The sequence below is a fragment of the Squalius cephalus genome, assembly GCF_949319135.1.
Source record: "Squalius cephalus genome assembly, chromosome: 9".
NCBI classification, from domain to species: Eukaryota; Metazoa; Chordata; class Actinopteri; order Cypriniformes; family Leuciscidae; genus Squalius; species Squalius cephalus.
Genome location: NC_137130.1, coordinates 29498385 through 29518185, shown reverse-complemented (window position 1 = coordinate 29518185; position 19801 = coordinate 29498385). Strand labels below are relative to the sequence as shown.

Genomic DNA, 19801 nt, shown 5'->3' with positions numbered 1-19801 from the left:
ATTAAGATGAAAATGGTGTTCAGGATTAGATGGGCCATTACTACTCACGGCAGCCATGTCTTTGACTAGTTTAATGATAATCTCAGCGATCTGGGGTGGAGTGGAGCCCTTCATCCACCAGTGACTCAATCCACGCCGTATGTAGCTGCACAAACACCAATAAAAGGTTATTAAATATACATATTTTTAATAAAAAAATAGTGTGGCCAGCAAAAAACATTTGTTACAATGAAGATATTTTTAATCAAATTAAAATCTACGGAAAGTCAGTTACACCAAAACTTTGAGAAGTTCATGAAGACATCATAAAAATAATCCATATAAATCATCTAACCGCATCTAAACCAAGCCTTCTGAAGAGACATGATTGCTTTATATAATGAACAAGTTTAATTTAGGCTTTTATCCTCATATAAACATTAATCAATGCACATACATAGAGCACATCAAGTATAGTAATGCTGGAAGCTCAAATGATGTGCGAGAACCAAAGAACCAACCAAAGTTTTTTCTTGTGTGTCACGCAAGCATGTTCAAGCTTTGTTTACCATTTTTGATTAAACTGCTCGATTCATATGGATTTGCTTTACAATCTCTTTATGAACTTTTTGAAGCGTCAATGTTTTGGTGTAACAAACTTTCAATTGAGGGGCAGAAATCTTTCAGGTTTCATTTCACTTTTTTTTTTTTTTTTTCTTATGGGTTTGGAACGACATGAGGGTGAGTAAATGATGACAGAAGTTTCATTTTTTGGGTGATCTTCTTTTAACTTAATTTTACGAAGTATTTTAAACAATTCTCAAATTAAATTTGTGAATGGCCAATTGCAAGCCAGCTGACCTTGAGTTGAAGATCATGGGTAGGGTGACTGTAGTGACCCCTTTGCCTGCTGCCATGCCAGCTGTGCCACCTATAGTGGTGCCCTTCGCCTTGAGCTGCACAGTGAGGGCCTTGGCGATGCAGCCCAGAAACATATCTAATATGCCCAGTTTGGTCCAATCGCCCTTCTCAGTGGAGTGGATGATGTCACTGATGTCTGCTGGTGGTAGCGCCTTTACGCCAATGACGCTGGCCAAGCGCATGGGAGTGACCTCAGGAAGAACGCGTCTGAGCAGTGACGTCACCTGCATGGCAAATACAGTGTTGCATATCAGATCCTGATACTAAAAAAGTCAAGTTTAAGACTAGCGGTTCGTGATGCATTCACAAACCTGTCTCTGGACACGTGGCGAGGCAGTGTGAAGTAGGGAAAAGAGGTCCTGCAGTAGGGTGAGCTGCTGGGCTAGATACTGCCGGCCAACGTTAGATCCACTCAAGGCCAGCACCATAGACAACAGCTCAAAGCAGTACGCATCAGAGGAGGCGTCATCATCGCTGGGCTGAGAGTTTGCGTTCTCTTTGCTGGAGATGGCATGCTCCCATTCCTCCCGCACACGCGTGGCCTCCATACGGATGGCCTGGACAATATGGGCACATACCTAAGGAGGCAAACAGTCAAGCGAAATCAAAGAACGAACTGGTGTGACATTTCAAACTAAATCAGGACAAAACTAAGTTTGTTTGTTTGTGCACTTCACGGAAAAGTTCGCTACGGCTGGTAAACGCATATCATCAAACTACCATCTAATAAATGATAATCATAAATACTACTACTATAAATTGGGCAGTTATGAATAATTCTATCTGAAATAATTAATTTATAATTGTTAAATACTTATTATCATTTATTAGCCCTAGAAAAACCACTTTGCTTTTCTTTCAAATACACTTGTTTTGTGTGGATATTTTCATACATTCATTATTCATTAATTTTACCATGGTGAATAAGAAGTCGGTAACTGCTGCTTCACGACCAGTTTGACAGTTCCATGTGACTGCCACTGGGGGTGAAATGCATCAATTGTATGCGAATGCCGGAGACAGTGAAAACGCTGCTTTAGCATGTTGCTAAACAAATAATGCAATACTCTAATAAATCAGAAATAGTGGCTAAACAATCGATTTGTCATTAGATTAAACAATTTTTTGTATTTATTTGTAAATTTGTATTTAACTATAAGTATATTTATATTCAACACTTGTCTCTGATTTTTAGGCAGCTCACTAGGTTTTCTAGAGAGCCTAGAGTAGTTTTAATGGTGTTACCTGTTTCTGAAGGTTGGTCAGTTTACTCCTGCTGAAAATAATGCCAACCATGTGTTCCTTCAAGTCTGCATCAGATGGAGCCTGAAGACGAAACATTTAAACAGAATTGACCAATTTCATCTCATGCTTCAGCACTTGATATGGCATTAAGCAATGATTGTAAGGAGCCACCAAACACGGCAGATGCTGGTACTGACCTTGTCTTCACCCTCAGGTGAGGAGAGCAGGTTCTTCTCTTCTTGTTCTGGTGTTGGTTCTGCATCCCCACAAATTAGTTTTCCAAATACCTACACGAACACATCAACATGACTATTATACTATTTGCCTTCCCTTAAAACAATACCCGGAAATGGGTGTTTGAAATGCTGAAAAATTAAGAAAAAAATTAAATAAAAATTCACACAAAAGTGTTTGATGTATAATCAATGTTTCTGGTATGGTGGTACAAACGTTTATAACATAAAAATACTGCAATTTGTGTGAAAACAGCCTTAGTGACCCGTTTGAGATGGTTTTCAAACGCTCCCCTGCATATTTGAGTTTACGCTCTGAGGTGTGTCAAAGGTATGTATTACGTTTAGCAGCGTTGGGCATTGTAACGGCCAATCAGAGGTGTTTAAGATCAGACAGAATCAAAACAGTTCAGCACTTGTTCACTGACTGAGTTCTGCATGCTCATGAATCCTCTCATTATAACCAACATAGTGTAGACACGATGTAAATCAAATATTTATGGTGCAGTGTGGTCAGGTTGACTATAACAGGTGATTTCTGTTTTACTGAACAGAAGCATTTCACAGTGTTTATAAAGGGACTGTACTTTGCTCACTTTCTATTTCCATTCACAATTTGGATAAATGTCTTTGTGTCAAACTAGTCAAGTCGCAGGTACAGAATTAAATAAGTGCTGCTGTTGTATAAGGGGTCAGATATTCTGTTAAGTATTGCGGGTGCAGGTTTACCAAACAGGACCTGTGAGGGTTTTGGGCTTACCTGTGACGTAATAAGGCGGAAGACACGCAGCGTCTCAGCTTCACAGTTTTTCTGCTGGGCTACACTGGCTGATATCTGCCCAGCAATCTTGATGCTATCGCCCTCCTTCCAGCCAAGCACTTTGACCTGCCGAACCCTAAGTGTGTTCTCAGGACCCTTAAGCTCGATCTTGATCACATGGTGGTCCCCTCCAGGCAGCTCGCTGGTCACCCAGCCCATGTGCCTTGAGTCTAAGTCAATCTGAGACAACAAAAAGACCATTCAGTGAAATGTCCCTGAATACCCTTAGGGACCCAGACGCTGGTCTGGTGATCTATATTTCCATGCAGACATTTTGGTTGTTGCCTTGTAGCTCTTTAACCTCAAGACTATGAGTTTAATTGTCTTTTTCAACTCAAAATTAAATTAATGAGACATGCAGAAGTACAGACACAAGGTTGTGTTAACACATTTTTCTGTCATTTACCAAATTGTAAAAACATTGATAGATAATCACTTTCATTTCGACTAAAAAGAAAATATAATAATAATAATAATAATAATAATATTATATAATAATAATATAAAAACCCAGTAAATATAAATGCTGAAACAATGCATTTGTAAATGTATTTCGAAATATAATAATATACATTGTATTTAACGATAGTCATTACATAATGAAAATCTACCGTAGGCACAATTATTCTGGATGTTATGGTAATTACCAATGCTTGGTATCCAAGAATTTATTGATATGTGCACTAAAAGGTAAGCAACTATCTTATCTTTCTTAATTTAATTTATGAAGTCACTCTACATCTACATCTAAATCTACATAGACAAGCGGAATAGTATACATCTATTTAAATATCAGGGAAACGAAAACAAGTTTGATAAATTCAAACAGGCCAAAGTAAAAAGGAAATGTATAACCCAGCCTGTTGAAGTGAATTAACAGCAGTGCATCTGGTATAGACACATATCAGCATGAAAATCCATTAACTGCAGTGCATCTGGTGTAGACACATATCAGCGTGAAAATTCAAAGTCCTACCTGTTTGATCCTGCAGAGATCTTCCACAGCCTTCCCACAAAGGAATATCATTGATGTGACTTTATTCTGACAGAAAACAGAGCAAAGGTTATATAAATCAATTGCTGTTTATGGCCACATGTATTAAAATTAGGAAATTAAAAAAAAAAAAAAAAAAAAGTTGTATGTACTTTGAACACTTCATTAAGTGTATATACAAAATTAACCAACAGAGTTGACAAAGAACAGACAGACAAACAGAAAGCACAACAGTTCGCAAACTCACTCCAATGTCACGAGAGTTGTCAACATGGATAGAGACATATGACGCATTGATGCCTTTCACGCAGCTTATAGTGATGCTCTTTGTTTTGTTCTTATCTTCATCTCCAGACTCCCAGAACGTCTCAGTGGAGCCATCAGTCAGGCTGCCAATCATGGCTGGTCGACTGGATGTTTTAATGTCCACCACGCTAGTCAGATCTTTCAGACAGGTCACCACACAAAGTTCCTGCAATATATGTCAAATGTAAACCCTGAATGCAATATAAAGTGTTTTAGATAAAAAACAAACAAACAAAGTCTTATGAAAATATTCCCACCTGACTGATTGCTTCGTATCCCGACTGTACACTGATGTTAAAACTCTCTTCACTGTCCCCATCGTCTGATTTGGACAGGATGTTGTTGATGTGGTGAAATACATTACTCTGGTGCAGGAACTGATGATCTGACTGTTTGAATTTAAGGCTCCAACACCTGGTGAAACACCAAAAAGTGACTAGATTTGTATATTTTTTAAGAAAATGTGAGTTGTTTAATGAGTTCTTTTAGCATGTTTATATGAGGTTGCTAGATTGTTATATGCTGCTAATGGTGTTTCTATGCAGAGGCAGAAGATACCTCAGGGCCATCTGCTGAAGTGAGCTTCCACTGGGAAGAGACATCATAAGGTCAGAGATGGTTTGGAGCAGACGGTGGAAGGTGTGGGGCAGCGGGTGAGCTGCCTCTCCTGCGATGAGGATGTCAGACAGGGGGTGCTCACAGACACCTAAATCCTTCTCCTGCAAGAAAGAGGAAAACTGCCCCATGTCAGAAACCTCTTTTCATCACAAGTGAACAGTGACTTATTAATAAAGCATTGGAAGAGTTATCATCAGGTCACACCTGCTCAAGGTTCTCCTTGTTCCCTTTGTTCTCCTCATCCTCCTCTTCTTCCGTCTCAAAGGGAGACGGAGTCAGAGACGCCACAAAGTGCCACAGGATATCATGGAGGGAGGTGGTCTGGGTTACGTTACACAGCAGCCAATTAAAGGCCTAAGAAGGAAAACACAGAACAGAAGGTTTAAGAGAAACTGGACAAGGATGTTTATACATCGTTTTTCTTTCAGTGATTTCTTTCATAAAAAAAGCATTTAATGACAAACTGATGATTTTCAGATTTTATTCATTTATGATTTTTCCAGCTTTTCCATGATTATTGGAACCCTCTAATTAATAGTTATTATTCAAAAGTTTTTGTCTATGCCTGAACAATTTGGGACAGGAAGAAGAGGATCGAATTAGAAATTGAGGAATGTCTGAAAAAATATCGCTGACCTCCATGGCAAACACCCTGCAGGCTGATTTGCGGAGTGCATGCTTCATAGCCACCTCCAGGCCCTCTAGGTCATGATGCTGGATAACAAATGCCAACACGGGCCACTGGAAGTTCCTTTCACCTTTACTTAGAGAGCCATGGGCTGAGATCAGCCGAGACAACTCAGGAGAAGGGTGACGAAGCAGTGATGACCCAACTTCTGTAAAAACAAGCATATTTCACTTCGATTTTAAATATTTTATCTTAACTTAGAGTATTGCAAATCATCGCAATACCACCATTTTAGAAGTAAATTGTGTTAATATTTAAAAATTAAATTAAAAAGTGGCATCTAATATTTCTGGTCAGCTATCACAATTCCTGTACTGACAGTTTCAATTAATTAATTCCAAACTCTGCTATGACGATTCAAGTACTCAAACATTGCTAAAAAAGGTATAGGTAAATATGGCAATTTTTTAAGCTATGTATCATTATATTGGTGCATATAATCAGTTTCAGCATTCTTGTAGCTTACACAGTAAATTATGGTAATACAGAGTAATTTGTCATTTTGTTTTACAAAGGGACACAACAGTACCTGCATCCCCACTGTGTACCCTGCGTCTCGGCACTGCTTTGACCCGTGCTGGGGAAGCTGAGTGCTGCTTATCATACTCGGAGGCAACCACTGAATATGAGCGCTGGAATACTGTCCGCTTGGCTGTGTCACTGTCTGTGATTGGACTTGTCTCCAAACTAAAGAAACAAAGTAAAAAAAAGAAGACATCTTACAGAAATAATAAGAATACCTGAAGCATAAAATCTTCATAGAAACTAGGTTACTAGAACATAGCACTTTGGGAGATGGGAAGCTTATTACAGTACCTTGGGGGCATAGACTTCATGTTACTTCCTGGTTCTTCAAAAACATTGGGGCAGGCATCTGGGGTGACTGAGATGTAGGGAGCAGGGACTGACGTAGACCGCAGGTAACGCATCTCATCCTGAAACAGGTTGTCATCTTGATAGGCCCCAAAGTTCTCAGTGTGTTGACTGCAAAAAGGATATTGATAAAGACTCAATGCAATGCAGATTCAATACATTGAATTACTACAATAAGGCGGCTCTTGGTCATGGTGATCAAGGTGAACACAATGTATTTACCGGGCTAGGGTTTGCAGATAGAGGCAGCCCATCCCTTTGGGCAGTTCCTCAGACACTCCCTCCTTGAGGCTGGGCAGATGTGAGTGGAAGGGTTTGGGTGGGTGATGGCAAAGGAGGTTAGGCTCAGCGGCGCTGCTCAGAGACAACAGGAACAGTGCATTGGCACGGATCACCTGGTGGGCCTCCATAGTTGGCAGAGCCCGTGGGGTTTTCACCTGTAGAGGTTTCTTTCTTGACTGCTTAACCTGATCCAAGAACCAACGGGTTAAACCCAAGGAAGATGTATACAGTGTTTTAGACATGCAATATCTACAAATATTATGTATTTCCATTATTATGTATTTTTATTATGTAATGACAGGCATACCTTTTCTCTAGCAGCTGTTTGTTTTTCTCTCAGGTACTTCTCTCTACAACGATCACACACCAGGTACCAGGTGCTTCCTCCAATTCCACCATCTCCACAGTTACCAGCCCAGCCTCCGCAGAAGTGACCAATACTGTTATAGCCCTGACCTCCAGCATACCGGCCACAACCTGAGAGAACACAATAAAGGACACTGATGAATGATCTCCATACATCGGCCTTTATAACTATCTTTGGAACTGTTCTGAATAATACCCAAGAATTCACAGCACTATACCTGGGTGGGCTTGTCTCATGTGGTACGTAACAGGGTATGGGTGAGACTCTCCACACAGTTCACAGATGGTATCCTTTTCTGGGCCTCCCATAGCTAACTGTGCCATCTCCCCGAAGAGGTTCCCCCTTGGACGCACCTCGGCTTTATCCTTCTTCTTTTTCTCTTTCTTGGTCTTCTTGCCATCCTTTTCATTCTCCTTCTTTTTAAGGATAGCACTGGATCCTGGACTTGGGAAAATCATGTTCTGTGTAGCCGCTTTTATGGTAGCCATGGATATGTCCTCCCAGAAAGCTACTAAGTGCTGGAGGGTGAGAGGCAAGATGGACTTAGACCTCATGGAGGAGTGGCTGGTCATCTCATAAGAGACCGCATCATTTTTTCCATCCTCGCACTTCTCAGGTAAAGGTGGTTCTTTCAGCATGGACAGAACCTTGTTCTTGTTGATGCTACCCATCTTGGAAATGTCTGGGCCATGTGGTGATATGTTGAACATGTTGAGGGCCGAGGAGATCTCAAGAGAGTGGCGGTTCTTCAGTTTGTTCTCCTTCTCGTCAAAACCCTGCTGGCAGCTAAGAGAATTACGGATGGGTGCATGTTCTTTAGTCAGCTCAGGGTTGAACTTGAGGAAGGAAGAGCATGCCATGGCATCATGTACTATGCCCTCATGCCACAGGAAAGCAGCAAAAACAGCACGAGCACATTCCGCTACAGAAGGTGACATGGCTTGCTTGGCGGGTTCAGTAGGACGCACGTTTTCACCTTTAAAGAGTGGCCCGGATTTGTCTTTTTTAGGTCTCACATGCCTGCTGGAGGTTTTACGGCTGACTTTGGGTGAAGAACGACTTTCAAGTTCCTCCTTGACCGGGGCTTTTCCAATACTGAAGTGGACCTTGGAGGAGCCCTCTTCAGCATTGTTCAACTCTGCATTCTCATCATTGGCTTCATCATTGGATAGCAAGGCGCTGGACCTACACACCTCCACCACTTCACTGTGGAGGTTTTCCTGAACTACATGGGGAGATGGGGCTCGGTTTTCAGTATTGCTGCTTCCTCCATTGCTCTCTTTGGGTGGGACTTTTGGTTTGGGTGATGTAGACCTGCCCCTCAGAGGTTCCATGAGAGGAATCTTCTTCTTTCTAAGTGTGTCAGGGTCCAGCGTATAGGAGTCAGATTTGGATCTCTCACGGGGAGGGTCCAGGTGAGCTTTAGAAGAAGGACTTACTTTAGAGGGCAGGTTCTTATCATGAGGAGAGGATGAGCGTGGGGAACTGGTGCTGGATGGGCTAGATCTGCCAGAAGTGAGGGACTTTTGTTTTGGTGAAGAGGAGCGGGAACCAGGGTTTGGAGACTCAGCCCTAAGGCCTGAGGTTCGGCCATCAGCTTTCAGGGCTTGTAGGGTATTGTGGTTGGGGGAATGAGAGCGGCTGTGAGAGTCAGACCTCAGTTTGCCAGTGTCCGATTTGAGAATGAGAGCCTCGCTGGCAGACAGACTGTCATTGTTCTTGCTCTTCACCTGGTCAACAGATCGGCTAGAGTGACTGTCGGTTTTGGAGGATCGACTCTCTTGGCGATGCTTGCTGCCTGGAGACATAGACCGACTGGCCATGTTATCCCTGTCACCTGCGTATTATAACACCAACAGTTACCAATGCGCAACTCATTTATGCAGGAGGTAAGTCTTGTCAGGCCTTGTCACATACGTAGGGAGTAAGAAAAAAATCAAGACAATAAAATAATTATGGCACCTAAAAATAAAAGGTAAAAAATAACAACAGGAACTTAAGAAATGAAATGTAAAATAATAGATGTAAAAAAAATAACATCGACAAGTATCCACTGAAATCCAAGAATTACCTTAATTTCTTTATACAAGAATTTAAGAAATTTTTTAATGTAGCACGATGCATAAATAACTGATGCAAATGGAAAGCACCCAGGTCATGTGAAATGTTTCATCAAGCCTATAAAACGGTCCCCATATATATTCCAAAGCACTGTACATACTCTGTTGCCATGCCTAAGAGGGGAAATAAATGTACTGTGGTAGAGAGGATGACATGAAACCCATCCCTGTAGTGAGTCTCCAGGGTGCTCCCAGGAGAAGACATGCATTACCCACCCTTTTGTCTGAGAACAAGAGATGATAGAGCGGTGCCAGGGCCGGTCGCACTGCTTTTGTGCACACGCTCACGTGAAGCAAGGCTGCGTGATGAAGCATCTACAGCGGAAAACAGTGGCAAGGAAAGTAAGCACCAATGCTTGAACCAAGGAAAACAATCAGAAAATGAGAAAGAGAGTGAGAGCCAAAGAATGATGGAGTGTACTGGTATGAGAAAATGACTCTGGCCCTGTTTAAAACTGATATTAACATTTGTTTTGGGTGATCTAATCACAAGTGAACAGCCAAAAGAGATTTCAGTTTACACCTGGTATTTACATGCATCTCAAATGGGTCTGTTACCTTACTACGCCAGTTGCTCAGTTCAGAAACCCAGTGACCAGGTAAAGCAGAATTTTAAGGCACCACAGGTGTCCTACATAAAGACTGTTTTAGAAAGTATGCTTCTTAATTGTGCAACCTCCAAAGAATCATTGTTCTAGATGAAATTAACTAATTTAATAATTGATTATCTTTACAAAAGATCTGAATCAATACTGAACTGAATTCATGAAATAAAATTTTCCTGTTTATCACTGTAAAGCTGCTTTGAAACAATCTGAATTGTATAAAGCGGTATATAAATAAAGGTGACGTGACTTGACTTGACTATTAACTGGGGATTTTAAGTGATCTCTGTTACTGCAGAGAAGTTCTGTGAAGTCATGTATATGTATACATACATATATATTTTTATCTCAAATTTAATATTTCCTTAAAGTCAGGTAGTTAATTCAAAACCATTGTTTTTGCGCAGTGAAGTAGTAGCAGGTCAGTTTACACGACTAATGCAATGTGGTTTCTGATTACCTCCAAATCGGCTGACAAAAATGATAAGCATTGCAACCCCATTAAAGCTGTGTAACTGGTGAGCGGATCACCAGAGATGGATGTCAATACTAGGTGTAAACAGGGCCAGAGGAACATATAGGGCACTAGAAAGATATATGAATCGAGAAAAAGCAACAAGTAGAAGGACAGACGCTGTGAGAAAGACAGAGACTGGTTTTAGCAGGGACAAGGCTAAAACAAAACTGGGAATCAACCAGTGCAGGGAGGATGGCAGATAAGTCCGAATAAAATGGTTGAGTGATGAGTTGTAATGAATGTGAAAAGCAGATTAAGAGTATTCTGGCTGTGGAAATATTGAGAATTTCAAATCCAAAAAACCCAATTTAATTTTCCTTATGCAAACATTAGTGCATTTTGAATTACACTTGGGGTTAAATGCAAAAGCACTGCATGGTTTTGATTGTGTGGACAGATTCCTGGACCTCTTGGTAACTGTTTTGCTAATGAATAATCGAATTAATCACTCTACATGTAAGCAAGCAAATAAAATTAAACTGCAATCAAGTCAACAGAAACATCTGACATGAAACATACTGTTAGTAGCTACAGTGGAAATACAAAAGATGAATTTAAATGTTATTCGGCCACTCAAGTTTAAATGAGATGAGAAAGAAAATAATCACCAATTCAAACATGGCAAGCAAGCGGGTGGACGCCGACAGAAAAGCAGGGGAAATAAGCCTGAACAGAACTCATCACAACCTAAGGGATACTAAACAATTAAGCGCTTAAGACAAGAACAAGCAGCACCTGTGTAAGCAAGCACCGCCACTACCTTTTAGACGGACAGACTTACTCGGAAGCTGTGGATGCGGTTGAGGCTGCTGGGAAAGGGATTGTCCAAACACAAATGGGCTGTGGACAAGGGAAGAGGGAGGTTTGGCAGCTTGCTCAAACATGGAAGGAGTTGGGAGGAAAGGCCCAGACTGAACGGAATTCAGTATGGCACTCAGCCGGTCACCTGCAATGCGGAAGACAATGGGAGTGCTGTAGCTTATATGATCCTTAAAAGGAGCCATAGAAACTTGCTAGTCAGTTTAACGCCCCACACAAGCACTCTCACTGGAAGTAATGGGGTGTGTGAGTGGGTCAGCTGAACCAACTTGAGGGGAATAAGGAATGGGCAGGGCAGCCGTGGGTCAGGTTTTCATGAAACCTCATATCTGGAACATCCACATGGTCACAGATAAAGCATTGGCAGACAAAGCCAATGCTATGCTTTCATCCCTTTTATAGTGCAACTCTGGAAATTATTTGTTTTGTCCAAATTGTCTTATTTAAGTATTAAACATTTTATTTTCTAATAATAATCTAACAAGTATTATATCATAAACATGATATCACTGAAAACTAATATTTTAGCTGAGTTGTTAAAGTCAACATGAAAAGACTTCCGTGACGCATGTCCGGCAGGAGAATGTAGAATGGGAATTGATTTTATCTATCAGGCACTGATTGGATCACAAAAAGTAGGAATTTCATAAGAGAATAGAACATGATCAGAGTGTGCAGTGAATTCTGAGAAGGCCTTTTGACGGTTTCAGGTCAAGTTCACCCTTGAGAAAAATGTCATGGTATCCCACTGGAAGTATCTTTTGTAATAATTCGTAACTCTTGTTAATTGCAAAATTTGCTGTATACTTTATTGTATTATATTAACATTACCAAATTACAGAATTTTTACATTATTGGCAAATATTGGCAGAATTGCAGATAGATAACTGGATATCTTAGGTGACATTGGCCAAAAGAGCAAGATATTAAATTCAGAAAAAAATAGGCAGACATTTTTCTTTGGAATATTGAGCAATGATGAATCAAGCACAGTAAGACTAGGAATGTGTATTAAAGGGATTAATTAGGGTTAATATTGACTTCAAGTCGACTTTTAGTCAAGAAGCGTTTAGTTAAGCTTCATAGTTAGGTGAACTTAGGTTAGGTCTTTTTATTCAGATGAACAAAGATTCAATGAGTATAAGAGATGATGAAGGACCCATCAGACAGCTGTCTATGGGTAACGCCACTAAGCAGTGGTGCATGAGAACAGTATGGTGGGTAAGACCCAGCTGCAGCACACAGAGTCTCGCCCATGCACACAATGATGCCTTCACACGCCACAGACCACAGCCAAGACACACAGCATGCAGAACACAATTACTCTGATTACGGAGCTGAATAAGAGCAAATGATTGTGTTTGCTTATTAATCATTTGGTGCATGTTTCATATATTCTATATTATTGCTAAAAACATCACATTTCAAGGCACAAGGGTCATACAGCATTTAAAAAGTTAAAAGAGTTTGATGTCCAGTATATCCAAGCCTCCATGATGTTTCCATGACTTTTCCTGTTGTAAAATGTAATTTATAGATTTCTCTCTCAAAGATTGACTTCTAGCAGATGAAATATTTTTGAAAGTAGGAAAACAATTCCTTTATTAATTTGTGCATTACACACTACCATTCAAAAGTTTGGGATCAGTAAGACTAAAGTATTAAATAATACTTTTACTCAGCAAGGATGCATTCAATTGATCAAAAGTGACAGTAAAGACATTTACAATGTTACAAAACATTTTTGTTTCAAATAAATGCTCATGAACTGTTAAATGTCCTCCCAGCTGTGCAAAAACTACCACTTTCTTATTTATTTATTTAATAATACCCTACTAGGGACAGAAATGAGTACTCAAACGTGACAGCAACGATCGATCATGAAAACAAATATCACAGTGACTTTTAAAAATATATTTATCTTTTTCTGATTGCAGCATTGTGGGCAGTACCTGAGGTCTGATTGGTTCACGTTAGACATCATGCCATCCAAACTGGAGAACTAAAGTGAAACTAGGGCATTGAAAGTGCGCAGTGAATCCTGAAATCAGTTAAGTGCAATATGTGCAGTGCCAATCTGCCATATACATCACACTGTAATGAGATAGATTATAATAGATGATAAAAGAATAATGATTTTCTTGTCATATTGTCATCAACGGTGTGCTAAAACAGTTTAATTATTGTCATGACACTCATAACCCCTGCCCCCAAATTAATCCAGATTAATCGTTTGACTGTGCTATCCAGTACCCGAAAGGAAAATTTGGCAAAAATGCCCATCCCTATACCCTACCTCTTCTTATTTCATTGCCTGGTAATTCTATTATATTCTATTTATATATAGCACACCTGTACATACAAATTTGTCTGTTTTATTTTACTATGTGAGTACTATTGTTGTTTCTATGCACAGGAAACTACTTCTGTCACCAAGACAAATTCCTTGTGTGTGAAAACATACTTGGCAATAAATCCCTTTCTGAGGTCTGAAGCAATTTTATTTCACAATATAATGGTTTTGCTGTATTTTTAGCATTAGAGACTTTTTTTCAAAAACATATAACCAACAACAAACTTTTGAATGACAGTGTATGAAAATAATCATTCTGTTCCACCTTTAATTTATTAAAGCCAAAGGGATTTTACCTGAAGAACAAGACAATTTCAAACATAAGGAACATAAAGGAAGTTACAAAAAAATGATAAAATAGAAAAATCCTGGATGACTAGCTATTCTACCACTGTTGGTCTGAAATCAATTTTGAGAAGTAACTCTAAACGTCAGGCAATAAGAATGAGATATATTTGCAAGAACATGGTATGAAAAAAAAATAATTCATTTGGCAGATGGACTGTAACCGTATAAACAGAGATGTAAGTGTCACTCAGTAATAAATTATATTTTATTCTATCTCTCCCGGATCTTTACTCTCACCTTTGTTGTTGGAGATGCCGTAGTCGAAGCCCTGAGCTCCCGAGCTGCCCAGGCCCCTGTTAAACGCCTGCACTGAGAATGGGCTGGGAGGAGGGGTCTGGGCTCCATGCTCCAAAACTGCTTGCTCTGTTCCAGAGAGAAGGGAAAAAAGCATTAATACCTAAAAGCCTCGTGTATTTAACTCTTGGTTTACGCTGTCCTGTTGGTGCACCACATTACTGATTTCCAGAATGTACTTGTGAACTGAATGTAATGTTTTGAACACTAATGTTAATTGAAAATTTAATGAAACTGTATTATAGTTTAAAAGTATATTCAATGCAGTTAGCTGAACTTTAGAGTGCTTTTCTGAACCACTTACGTAGGACTGAAGTATATGTTTATAACGCTTAGAAACCTTTTATGCTGCTGTCGGGCAAAAACTCCATATTTTGTCATTTTTATTTTTTTCATAAATCATTACTATTGGTCACCCTTTACGCCTGCCTGTGGGTTTTGCAAATATTTAATCAATTAAAAATATTAAAAAGAGCTTTTGATTAAACGTTGTGACTCCATTGGATCCTCAAACTTTCAGTCAAACCTCATAACTCCACCCTGCCTTAATATTGAAAGAAGTGTCGCACACAGTTTGGACGTCTCTGCTTGCTTGTAATGCATGGGTAAATAAAGAACTGGTTGTTTGAATAAGTACAGAATTTTCTTTATTTAGAAAACAATATATATATATATATATATATATATATATATATATATATATATATATATATATTAGGGGTGTAACGATACCCTAATTTCACGATTCGATACATATCATGATACTGAACTCTCGATACGATATATTATTGCGATACTCCAAGACATATAATAAAAGGTTAAGAAACAATGTACTGTTGATTAAATGCTAAATTTGATATAACATTGTGGGCGTAAATGAATAGGCTTGGACAATGGTGACACCAGAATAAATATATTCATGATTCTGAACCTGAAAATACAGAATTATTTTAGACGAATATGCTTGCACTCTGTCACTGGCTAGATATATTTAAAATAATGTAGGCCACTTTTTACTGGTAACATAAGACTTATAACATAAGCATTATCAGGACCCACTAATATTCCCCCATTATTATACATTATATTCAACATAATATATTGTAGTTTAATGTAGTACTGACTCTGAAAACTAAAAGTTTTTATCTCGTGAACTATCCATGATACATATTGTCACTATCCACGATACATATTGTTGCATTTTTGTATTGCGATATATTGTGACACGATATATTGTTACACCCCTAATATATATATATATATATATATATATATATATATATATATATATATATATATATATGCATGTATGTATAATGTATAATCTGCCAAATGACAGAAAAAACTGAGCGCCCACATAGAATACAATAAACTTCATAACCTGAAATGAAAAAGTAACATGATGCACTTACTGCTTTATATGCGATTGTTTTCATGATGGAAAAAACAAGAATGCTTTTAAGATCTGAAGAACACTTGTATTGAAAGTGCACATTCAATACAATTAAGCACACTTCTTTTTCCACAAGGGATGCCATGACAAAGACTGGAGTGTGTTTGCGTTACCTTCCTCATGACGCAGGTACTGGTTTCCCCCTCGGTCTCGGGTCAGAGACCAGGCCTCACCCTCATCACTCTCACAGAACTCCACCACACTGTTCTTATCCAGCTGAACCCAGGTGCCTTCCGAGTTAATCACCTGATACAGACACAGCTTTATTTACCTCCTCTCTTATACACACCTAGCACCACATCAATCCAGAGGAGCAAGACAAGTGAAAACAAATATATGATGCACGATTCAATTCTCAAGATTTATGAAATGAAACCACTTTGAACAAAGACACTGTTTCAAATTTGACTTGACATTCGTGAGAAGAACAGTAGTATTTGTGCCAGTTGGGAGGCTCATAGGCAACAACTTTAAGAGAGCATTTGAAGACAGCATGACACACCACAACCTCTACTGAGAGAAGAGAGAGGCAAAGACCAGCCCTTCCATGATCAGACATGGAGACTATTCAAATGCCATAAAAGACAGGTGTTTACCAGGGTTGTGCGCCACTCAGAATTCCCATTCAATTCTTGAATTTGAATTGAGGCAGTATACAGGATGCAGAATTGGAATTGGAATTGGAATTTAAGGAAGTAGAAATATGGCGAAATAAAATTCAAAGAAAGTTCATATAAGTAATCGAAAAATAATTTGAGAGTATGAATTAGGGTTGTGCCGATAGTATCGCGTATCAACGATAGTCAGAGGTATTGCCGATGGTGATATTACCAACACGATAATTGGCCCGTTTTCCATTAATGTATTCAATTATTATTATTATTATTATAAGGCTAGTATTATTATTAAATGATAATATAATAATATTATATTTCCAATAATTTTATAACGACATCACATAACCACACTTGAGACACCAACACGTGCGTATGAGGATTGAGGAGTCCTCAATGAAAATGTTTTTAAAACAGACTACAAAACTACATCCCACATTTAAAACGAATTGGAAGGTGATCTATACACAAACTGTCAAGAGTGCTTGTTATAAAAGACACACATCATTCTTATACAGTTGTTGTTTGAGCCAAGATGAAAACTGCATCACTGTTCATCAGCATAGCACATTAACAAAACTTTTAATGACACTAATAACACACACACAAAAAACAAACATACAATACAATTACAAATTAATAATAATAATAATAATAATATCCCTAAAATTATATAAGCCTAATAACAGTCTTAAGGTCCGAACACAGCACAAATCAGTTATCTGTGAAAATCAAAAGCGGCTTCAAATGGACTTTAAAATGATTTTTCAGATTTTTTGACTGCCATTAATGTATGGTCCACAGGATAAATATTAAGTCAGTAAATTAAGATAGTTGAAATAGGCTACCATTGTCAGCTTTTGTTGAGGTACTCATCTCGTCGGCTCGCTATTAATGCAGCGACAGATGCCAAAAGCTCGGTCAGTTTCTGCTTTCACTTTCACGGAATAAGTGCGCGCGTTTACATGCACGTTCTCAACCCGATTATGTTTATTAAGCCCACAATGCAGGTGGTCTTGTAAAAACATGAACCCGTTTTCCTTTATCGGAGTCAAGTCATAAGCTTAAGCATAAACCGATCGACTCAGCTAGATTTTTTACACCGATTTCTCCTGGCATGTAAACACATTAACCTGCATTAAAAGTGCACATATGTGATAGCTATGACAGGAAAGTGTCCTTATTGTGCTTTTAAGCGCATCCAGACAGAGCGAGCTTTTCGCGGAAAGAGGAAATATAAATCACAAACTCGGCCTCTTTCTTGACCCACAAAATTATAAAATCTTGCTCTCATCTCGTGCAGAAGAGCCACAGTCAAAATGCTGCACCTGTAACCGCATGAGATGATAATATGTGTCTGTAAATGTCCCGCTGACATGTTGAAATACTCTTCAGTTTTTAATGCTTTATTTAATATCACAACAGACATAATAGAACTGAATACTCTTGAGTCAGATACAGGAATGGTTAGGCTATATTTTACCTCACTACCAGGAAATGTGGGAAACAATAATAGGAAACACTCGACCTTTGCTAGCAAAATAGAAAACGATTATCATATATAAAACGAAGTAATTAAATAAGCAAATTAATGAATAAAGTAATAAGCAAATAAATAAGCAAGTTAATGATAAAAAATAAGTAAGCCCCGCCCGCCGTACGAAAATATTGTGTATCGCAGATCTCACAGGCTGATGATTGGACGATATGAAAATGGAGTAAAACTAGTAAAACACATAACTTATTGGCTATTTTGAGAAACAGTACACAATATTAATATTGTTTAGAGTGCTATCTAGAAATATACACTGCCCGGCCAAAAAAAAAAAAGGTTGCAGTTTGGATTTAAATAAGCAAATACTTGAGTCTATGACTGGATCATTATTATGCTTCTATCATGTTACATGATTGGCAACCGTTCTTCTAACCCTAATAGATGGAGTGTGTAGCTTTTCATTTCTTAAACAACCATGTAGGAAGACACATCATGGCCATATTCCAGGATGACAATGTCAAGATTCATCAGGCTCAAACTGTGAAAGAATGGATGGGAGGAAGGAAGCATGAAGAATAATTTTCACACATGAATTGGGAGTCCTAGACCTAGAAATAAATGATGTGATGTTATTTCCATCAAGAGGTGCATTCCTTTTTGGTCAAGATCTTGTACTGACAATGCAAGGGTCGAGCACTTTGTAAAGTCTCCTCCAGCACATCTCAAAGACTTTCAATGAATTTAAGATCTGGACTCAAATTATGGCCATGATGTGTCTTCCTATGTGGTTGTTTAAGAAATGAAAAGCTACAAACTCCAACAATCAGTGTTAGAAGAACTGATGCCAAACATATAACATGCTAGAAACATAATAATCACTGCAATAAATTTAAATTCAAACAGTGACTTTTTTTTTTTTTTTTTGGGCCATGCAGTGTATGATAATTGAATATAATATAATATAATATAATATAATATAATATAATATAATATAATATAATATAAATATATATATAATATAATATAAATATAATATAATATAATAATAATATAACTCCTCAGTTGTGTGACTGTGTTGAATTTCTTTGAACTGCAATTCAGTAAATTCTTCTTCCCATCATTACAATTCAAATTCCAGTTCTACATCCTGTGGGTCACAGTAAATTCAATTCAAATTCACATTCCCGAATCGAAAGGGAACCCATTCTTAATTCTGAATTTTGCTCAACCCTGGTGTTAACATAGTGGAAATTATGAGATGACTTCAGTTTTTGTTGTAATTCACATGCTTCCTGCCATCATTGTTAATAGGTCATTTATTAATTATCGCATCACACAGATTTTCCTGCAGAGCATGCCAGATTACACTGTACTGTTACTGTGCAAAAGCTGAAGCCATGCTTGGTGGTTCTTGAGAGGGGCTTTAATAATGTGAACAGAACAATAACACACCCACACACCAGAGCCATAGCATGTATGGCCTCTATCAAAAGAAGTTACACAAAGGGATCTATAATTGTCTAAAGAAAAATGAAGAATTTGTGTTACAGAAACTGCAGAACTAGCAAGAAATCTGGCTAATTAGTCATTTATTGTCAGCCACAGTAACACAGTTGGGAGTCCATACCTCGCCTACCGCCTTGACTTTGTTCCCCAGAACTAACATTCCAATGGGGATACCTCTAAGGTTTGGGCAGCTTCTGATGTTGTGACCCGAAGGTCCGGTCTTCACTACCTTATAAAGACCCGGTCCACCACCCTGGCCTGCGCCCATGTCTCGTACGGTGGCGTCATGAGAAGGGTGGCCACTGGTCTCCTTTCCATAATCATCCAAATTTGACCTGCCCTCCTGCAAAA

The 19801-nt window shown here is 38.6% G+C and overlaps 1 protein-coding gene across 23 annotated transcripts in view; it reads right to left on the bottom strand.

Annotated features, from left to right (window-relative positions):
* The window catches only part of mycbp2 (MYC binding protein 2), a 109143-nt gene that overhangs the window by 8243 nt on the left and 81099 nt on the right, over positions 1 to 19801 (bottom strand). For 8 of the 23 annotated variants that reach the window (XM_079880710.1, XM_079880726.1, XM_079880711.1 and 5 more), the window contains 22 exons: positions 19572 to 19793; positions 15949 to 16081; positions 14326 to 14451; positions 11350 to 11514; positions 9663 to 9761; positions 7544 to 9163; positions 7267 to 7436; positions 6900 to 7144; positions 6621 to 6788; positions 6334 to 6491; positions 5753 to 5952; positions 5321 to 5470; positions 5057 to 5217; positions 4756 to 4912; positions 4440 to 4664; positions 4175 to 4240; positions 3139 to 3378; positions 2343 to 2432; positions 2146 to 2226; positions 1212 to 1478; positions 841 to 1124; positions 49 to 145 (listed from right to left, as the gene is read on the bottom strand). In XM_079880710.1, coding sequence (XP_079736836.1) covers positions 49 to 145; positions 841 to 1124; positions 1212 to 1478; positions 2146 to 2226; positions 2343 to 2432; positions 3139 to 3378; positions 4175 to 4240; positions 4440 to 4664; positions 4756 to 4912; positions 5057 to 5217; positions 5321 to 5470; positions 5753 to 5952; positions 6334 to 6491; positions 6621 to 6788; positions 6900 to 7144; positions 7267 to 7436; positions 7544 to 9163; positions 9663 to 9761; positions 11350 to 11514; positions 14326 to 14451; positions 15949 to 16081; positions 19572 to 19793 — 5124 coding nt within the window. The remainder of the gene's footprint in view (positions 1 to 48; positions 146 to 840; positions 1125 to 1211; positions 1479 to 2145; positions 2227 to 2342; positions 2433 to 3138; positions 3379 to 4174; positions 4241 to 4439; positions 4665 to 4755; positions 4913 to 5056; positions 5218 to 5320; positions 5471 to 5752; positions 5953 to 6333; positions 6492 to 6620; positions 6789 to 6899; positions 7145 to 7266; positions 7437 to 7543; positions 9164 to 9662; positions 9762 to 11349; positions 11515 to 14325; positions 14452 to 15948; positions 16082 to 19571; positions 19794 to 19801) is intronic. The other 15 variants (XM_079880712.1, XM_079880715.1, XM_079880718.1 and 12 more) reach the window with 7 other exon arrangements.